Source organism: Mizuhopecten yessoensis, unplaced genomic scaffold (assembly GCF_002113885.1).
Source record: "Mizuhopecten yessoensis strain PY_sf001 unplaced genomic scaffold, ASM211388v2 scaffold6891, whole genome shotgun sequence".
Classification (NCBI taxonomy): Eukaryota; Metazoa; Mollusca; class Bivalvia; order Pectinida; family Pectinidae; genus Mizuhopecten; species Mizuhopecten yessoensis.
In genome coordinates, this window is record NW_018406776.1 from 110,193 (window position 1) to 118,329 (window position 8,137).

The 8,137-nt window shown below is 37.9% G+C and overlaps 1 protein-coding gene across 1 annotated transcript; it reads left to right on the plus strand.

Annotated features, from left to right (window-relative positions):
• The first annotated feature begins 3,432 nt into the window (after positions 1-3,432).
• On the plus strand, positions 3,433-7,670 carry LOC110452791. The gene has a single exon (XM_021501467.1). The coding sequence runs from the start codon at positions 3,795-3,797 to the stop codon at positions 5,472-5,474; it is 1,680 nt and encodes a 559-aa protein (XP_021357142.1). The 5' UTR covers positions 3,433-3,794; the 3' UTR covers positions 5,475-7,670.
• Positions 7,671-8,137: the final 467 nt, after the last annotated feature.

Consider the following 8,137-nt stretch of genomic DNA (forward strand, 5'->3'; position numbering starts at 1 on the left):
TGTTATATATATAGCATATATTATTGTGAACCATCCAATTGTGTGATTAACTAATATTACATAAGTACTATAGTTACATTTGTATGTTTTTGGTGTAAGGGAAGTAATTCCAATTGTAACGTCAGGCATGTTCTCCCTTGAAGGGAACTCTTTAATTTGGAAGAAAATAAAGTGAAGATCACGAAAAGGAACGGTTGTGTGTGTTAATATTCTGCCAAGCGAGTCCCCATTACAGACAATTAACGCAACCCGTTACAGGATAACTAGTTATCTTTCAAACAGACAACAGGCGGTTTTTATCAATGATTCTCTTTCTTCCTTTAAGGCCATAAAAGCTGGTGTTCCTCAAGGTTCTGTTATTGGTCCTCTTTTCTTCCTTATATATACATAAATGATGTTTCCTGTGATCTTTCCTCACTCTCTAGACTTTTTGCTGATGATACCACTCTTTCTTATTCGTCCCAAGACTTAAACACAATTTCATCCAATGCAAAAACTGATCTGATAAAACTTGAAGTTTGGTCCAAAGAATAGCTGATGTCTTTTAACCCTACCAAAACTGAGGCCATAGTCATCTCAAATCGGCAACTTCCATTCATCCCTGCATTCACATTTAATAATACCCCCATTCAAATAACTAACCAACATAAGCACTTAGGTGTTATTCTTACTAACGACTGTAAATGGAATGTTCATGTTGAATATATAGCAACCCTTCGTAAACTAAAACTTATTTAAAAAGACTATAACTATATCTTACTTATGTTCGACCACTACTGGAATATGCATGTGAAGTATGGGACAACTGCGGTGAAACAAATGCCATGTTACACTAGCAAAAAATCATCTAGAAGCTGCAAGAATAGTCACAGGGCTGCCCACAAGGAAACCGGATGGTTACCCGTTTCGAAAAGAAGGGATGCTCGGAAACTTTCCTTGTTTTATTCTATAGTAAATTACATGGCACCTAAATTTCTTACTGACTTATTACCAATGTATATTGGAAATATAGCTCCGTATAATTTGCGAAATGCACTTTTACTGCAGGAACAGCACATCCGTTTACAACTATCAACACATTATTTCTTTCCTTCCACATTAAACTTCTGGAACAACTTGAACAAAACTGTAGAAAACTCAACCTTACTAAATTCTTTCAAGTCTAAAGTAAAAAAAAAGTCTATGATAGTAAATAATTTGTTTAGCAAGCATTTCGTAAACTATGGACCGAGAAAATTAAATATACATAATTGTCGTCTTAGAAATCGAGCTAGCTCATTAAATTATGATCTTTTCAGAGCAAATCTAGTCGGTTCAGCTGTTTTAGGCTGTTGAAAGCTGTTGATATACAGGTAAAGTGTTGGATGTATGCTAGGTGAGATTTGGTGTCAGTTAGAGAACAATAGGATTTAATTACAGGTAAACTATAGTCTGTACTATAAAGTGTCTTACCATGTGAATATGAACGTATACATAGGATTGATTTTTGGTGTAAAATTTTATCTATTTATAAAATTGTTTGCACTTCATCTATTATAGTCTTCATATTAATAATAGGGAATATCAGATTAAATGTCCTAACTTTACATATTATTACCATACAATACAATTTGTTAATTTTTATTATTATTATTCCGTCTATACCACATGCCTACGGTGCTATTAACCAAAACTTTATGACGGTATATGGTACGAATTGTTTTCTTCAATTTTATCTTACGAAGTATATTCCTGTACTTCTTTGCATTCATTGAGACTGGAAGAAAAAGAAATGTTCCTTCAGAACAAAGACATTGTACAGGGATGTACCTCCACAGACATGAAAGATGAATTTCGCTTTCTGTTAATTTGTAGTAAATTTCAAAATCTAAGAGTGTGGTTTTCCGACTATTCAGTTGTCAAGTGTCAAAAATAGTAAACAGCTATGTATATAAAGGAAGTTTATCTTTGAAACTATCAGAACCTCTTAGTTGATTATATTGTGTATTATGAACACCATCTCTATGCATCGTTTTTTGTACCACATCATGTACCACATATAATGAGCCAATAGCCCAAGATTTGAATAAATGTTGACAATATTGACATTTGTGATATTATGATAAGTGAAAATTATAATTATTTTTCCTATTTACAGTGTATGTCCACACAAAACCAGCTTGAGATTGAAATTTTGCAGACATAACTATAAAACAAAGGAAATATTAAAAACAACATTCAGTCAACTGTTATTGTATCAGTTGATTTATAGACAATGCATTACAGAATATTAAACAATCTTTGCTATTAAGATTAGTTAATGAATCTTTACTTGATCAACAATAATTGAAGATTTTAATAACATGCAGGCGGCTAGTACTGTACCTGTTATAATATCTGTAAAATCGTTATTATTTTCAGGTTGAATAAATGTATCCATTTTATTTGTTTTCATCTACTACCACATGTCATTATAATTCTTTACAAAGAAAATGGAATATTTCTCTGATTAAAGTGGACATACGTTCTTAATTATAATATGTATTACAATACCATCTACATCATTTTGAAACAGACTATAACCAAATTGTGATCAGGTGTGAAAATTGAAATGCATGCTAGGTGAGACTAGGTATTTTAGAAATGTATGCTAGATGAGACTAAACCCCCTGTGTAATACGTCCAGTTAGAGAGAATAACACGATTCGTATTCAATATATAACATGTTTAATTATAACCGTATACTTTATACGTATCAATTAAGAAATATTTGAATCGGTCAATGCAATATGTTTGCACAGTATTATTGTCTCCCGTATAAGTATTTGTTGAAATCGATGATGTATCCCAATCAATAAATAAGAAGTCATTTTAAAAGTTATATCGCGATCAAAATATAATTTATTTAATTTTTGCAAGGTTCAATAATAATACATTAACGATACGCTATGTTAAGTTTACTGAAACGTGTTAACGGCATTGGAGTTCGGGTTGTGTATAGATAATTAAACTGTTAGTCTTTGCATTTTTATAATATATAGGAACACCTGTGGCTTAACCATACAGGTACGTACTAACTGAAAGACGTTACCTACCTATATTACACATGTGCCTGCTGGTTATAGCACAACAATAAATGTTTTAGAAGAAGGGTTTTATAGAAGTATCAAGGACGGGTACACAAACAATTATATAAGTCAGGGTAACTCGCCTGTAATCCCCCCGCTCAAGCATGTACGAACTAGCTTTATATACTGTACCATAATAGGTATTAAATACATTATTGGCCTATTCATCCTCTTCAGATCTGGAGTCGGGACAGGTAAGCTGTCGGTTATTAGTGAAAAACGGTAATACGTTTGCTTCTTTATTAGTTTTTTAGGATGGTAGGTGTTTTGTGAGACTACAGCCTGTACCAATACACGGCTCGTGTTCGGCGGTTCACCATTGTTATCTCAGGACAGACGATTTGCATTTTGTGAGCCTAATTACCTATATAAACTAATATACCTTCAATGAACATATATGTACAGGTGTTATTGGAATGAAACAATCGTCGGATCACAACCCGGTGTAGAACCCGTGTCAATTGTGTTACGAGTGGCACTTAACAACACACGGATACTGTATAGCAGTGTTGGGTTTAGGCTGGCGGATCGTCTACTCGGAAACCTTTTGGAGATGTTTGCACTTGTACGTATACATAATTTAGTGAGAGTTTTTATTAACTCGTGGTGGAGATATATATAGGACCGGTAGTTCGAGAAGGGGAATACGTATCGGTGTGAATAAGGCAGACGTGGAGATAGCCAAGTATGGCTGAAATTAATGAATATGTGGGGATTATTGCGCCACTGGAGACAGACAGCCGGACAGACAATCGGACGAACAGACACAGGTGTAAACATCACCCGAAGAAAAAAATAAGGTTTGTTTGTGAATCGTGTGGTGGGGAGAAAATATGCAAGAAATGTTTAAAATCTACGCACAAAGATCATCAGACCAGTGATGTGTCTCGTTCAAACAAAAAACACCGCCAAGCGGGAACGAAACACAGCTTAAACGGATTAATTGAAATTATTGACGATGATTCGGGAAAACCTGTGGATGTGGACAGAGATGAGAATGAAGATACCGCATTGATAGACTTACAGAAGAAATCCCAGACGACGATAGAGGACATTGATGCTAAAGTAAAACAATTCGCGAAGGTCAGGAGAGATTTAAAACTGGCCACCAACGTAGAGGTGGAAAAGGTAAGAGCCAGGGCTTTCGTCCTGAAACAGCAGGTTGATGAACTCACAATGAAGCTCGAGAAAAGACTTAGAGACTTCAGAAAATCAAAAGACGAGATTATTAAAGAACATGAACGATCACTGAAGGAATACTCGAAAGTATTAAAAGACTATTGTACGAAATGTAAACCCACGCAGACTGATTCCTCGAGTGACTCTGGGCTACACATTGAGAAAAGCTTTGACATTCGACAGGAAATGGAGCAGTTTCTTCAGAAAGAACATCACATACACATCCCCGTGGCGACCATGGATGAGTTTGTTCCATTCACGACCACGCTGGACCACATTATGAAGGTATTTGGCGATATGGAATCACAGGAGAAGGTGGATGTTATTAACCGCAATCAAAATCGTATCGTGCCAACATGTATGGATTACACAGAAATTTCAGCTTTTCAATTTGAAGGCGAGGTTATGCGATCCATCTGTCCGACAGACGAGGGAAGTTCGTGGATCGTGCGCGAAACACACAATATGGTGTATACGGATATACAGCACGTGACAAACGACGGGGAAGTGGGAATGTCGAGTGTGTTCGATGCAGGTGTCCTTGACATTGCTTCCAACATGGCTGACCTTTCGCTTGTCTGCTGTACAGACAATACTGTCCGAAGATTGCTACCTGATGGTCAGACGTTCGTCCGGTTTCGAACCGAGGCCAGACCAGAAAGTCTCTGTTTCCAGTCCAACAATGACGTAGTGGTGTGTTTCTTTAAGAAAAAGAAAGTTGCTGTGTACAACTTAAAGGGGAGGCAACTTTTGTCTAGCACAGATGCAAAGTCAGAAGCGGTTTTTATAACACATCCGTTTAGAGTTCGGTCGAACCGCAAAAATAACGACATAGCTGTGCTCAATGCCAATCCGTATTCGTTGGTCGTGATGAGCAAAAACCTCAGCCTTAAGTTCATCTATAATGGCTCCACCTACTATCCCGAGGACATTCGAGATAGAGGTTGGCCTCAAGTGTCAACACCAAACATCCCGGCGGTGCTTCCGAACGACGTATGCTTTGACAACAGACACAACATCCTTCTCTGTGACGCCGTCAGTAAGTGTATTGTGACCATTGACCCCAACGGTGTTGTGATGAGAGCTGTTTGTCCTGATAATAATCTACCTTCGTCCCTGGCGTTAGATATAAACGGCTATTTGTGGGTCGGGTACCACAATGGACGGGTGAAGATAATTGAACATTGATATCAGTATTTTTACTTACGTCACAATCATTAAACCTTAGTTATTGACAATATGGCGGACCGTAGTAAGTGGAGAGAGTATTTTTTTAAAGTATTTCGAAATGTTCTCGATAGTTGAAGTGTTTGATTTTCAACTTATGGACTAAGCCTGTTAATTTAACACTATTGAAATCTTATTGCTAATTGAATTTTCTATATTTTCCAGATTAAGGATTCGTTCACGTAATCTTAATATCCTCTATTTCTTTTCTTTAGAAAAAATGCTATAATAATACAATACAAAATAACTGTTAATAAGGGAGATAACTCTGTATAACACCTTCTCATTGTTCTGTCCCCCGTTACTAAAACAGTCGCCTCCATGGAAGCAGATTGTGTTGTTAGTATTTTACAGTTACATATGTACTTCAGCAAGAATGACGATCTGTAATTCTATCAGGAATTTTATATGGTCGCTGCTTCTATTTACGATACAATGTAGTTGGGAAATATTGTGAGGTCGTTTTCAATAGTGATGACAGATTACCTCCCTTTAACGACGTGTTCCAATTCTATTTTATATACATCTGTTTAAGTGTGGAACGACCCCTTATTAGAGTATTTTTTAACCACCAATAACTGCTCAGGTGGAAAGAAATTGTATAAAACATTCATTTATAGTATGAGTTGTATGCTTTCCCAGAGGGACGGCCCTGTAGGTTGTGCAGTGTACAAATCATGCTTTCCCAGAGGGACGACCTGTAGGTTGTGTAGTGTACAAATCATGCTTTCCCAGAGGGACGACCTGTAGGTTGTGTAGTGTACAAATCATGCTTTCCCAGAGGGACGACCTGTAGGTTGTGTAGTGTACAAATCATGCTTTCCCAGAGGGACGACCTGTAGGTTGTGTAGTGTACAAATCATGCTTTCCCAGAGGGACGACCTGTAGGTTGTGTAGTGTACAAATCATGCTTTCCCAGAGGGACGACCTGTAGGTTGTGTAGTGTACAAATCATGCTTTCCCAGAGGGACGACCTGTAGGTTGTGTAGTGTACAAATCATGCTTTCCCAGAGGGACGACCTGTAGGTTGTGTAGTGTACAAATCATGCTTTCCCAGAGGGACGACCTGTAGGTTGTGTAGTGTACAAATCATGCTTTCCCAGAGGGACGACCTGTAGGTTGTGTAGTGTACAAATCATGCTTTCCCAGAGGGACGACCTGTAGGTTGTGTAGTGTACAAATCATGCTTTCCCAGAGGGACGACCTGTAGGTTGTGTAGTGTACAAATCATGCTTTCCCAGAGGGACGACCTGTAGGTTGTGTAGTGTACAAATCATGCTTTCCCAGAGGGACGACCTGTAGGTTGTGTAGTGTACAAATCATGCTTTCCCAGAGGGACGACCTGTAGGTTGTGTAGTGTACAAATCATGCTTTCCCAGAGGGACGACCTGTAGGTTGTGTAGTGTACAAATCATGCTTTCCCAGAGGGACGACCTGTAGGTTGTGTAGTGTACAAATCATGCTTTCCCAGAGGGACGACCTGTAGGTTGTGTAGTGTACAAATCATGCTTTCCCAGAGGGACGACCTGTAGGTTGTGTAGTGTACAAATCATGCTTTCCCAGAGGGACGACCTGTAGGTTGTGTAGTGTACAAATCATGCTTTCCCAGAGGGACGACCTGTAGGTTGTGTAGTGTACAAATCATGCTTTCCCAGAGGGACGACCTGTAGGTTGTGTAGTGTACAAATCATGCTTTCCCAGAGGGACGACCCTGTAGGTTGTGCAGTGTACAGATCGATTTGTAGGCAGTTCGATCTGGGCATGATTTCGGGTCAGTACGAAAACCAACCTGAGCTAATTATCGTAAACGATTAATTTTTTAATAGGATCATAGGTTAATAATTTACAGTTTAGTCTTTGTATTTTGACACACTTGTGTATGCATTTTTCTAATAAGATACACAAGCAAATACATATGTATTACACAGTAGAAAAAGGAAATAAATCGACTTTACATTTTTAGATGTAAGCAGTCATATATTATACATGAAAGGAGTACAATAGTTCCTATAAATGTGTATAACCCTAGCAATGTATATGCTATTCTTATCACTGTGGTCCGTTTTAACTTGACAGCTATTCGCGTGCAAGCGTGTGTCTACCCGACTCTAATGTAGTCAGGCCAATAGATACATTAATAAAATCATAATTAGATACATATACTGTCTGATGGTTTCTTTATTTTGACGATCAATATCACAATGTAAAGAGTAGATTCAGTATCAAAATGTATAGTGAAGACTCAACGTTACACAGTCCTAAAGTGTAGGTCCTCGACCCTGGATATATACATGTATTTATGCAGATGGTCTGGTTACCTTTTGCCAGGCATAGATTAGCCACCTATTCATGAAAGTTGGCTAATGTCATTTTTATGACCTCAAATTGCAAGAACCCTCACTGTAAGATACGCCGCTGTCCTTAGGTTAACTTAGGTCACAAAAATGACGCGTGTGGGCTACCTGAAGTCACCTGATTACCCTAGTTCACCCAACTTATTAGGAGTATCGGACTTTCTAAGGACACTTGGATCCATTAAGTTATCGGGCTATTTAAGGTCTACAAAATTGAGGTTTTCAATCAGTTTTTGGCAGCAGCAGAACACCGGGGTTCTTTAAGTCATT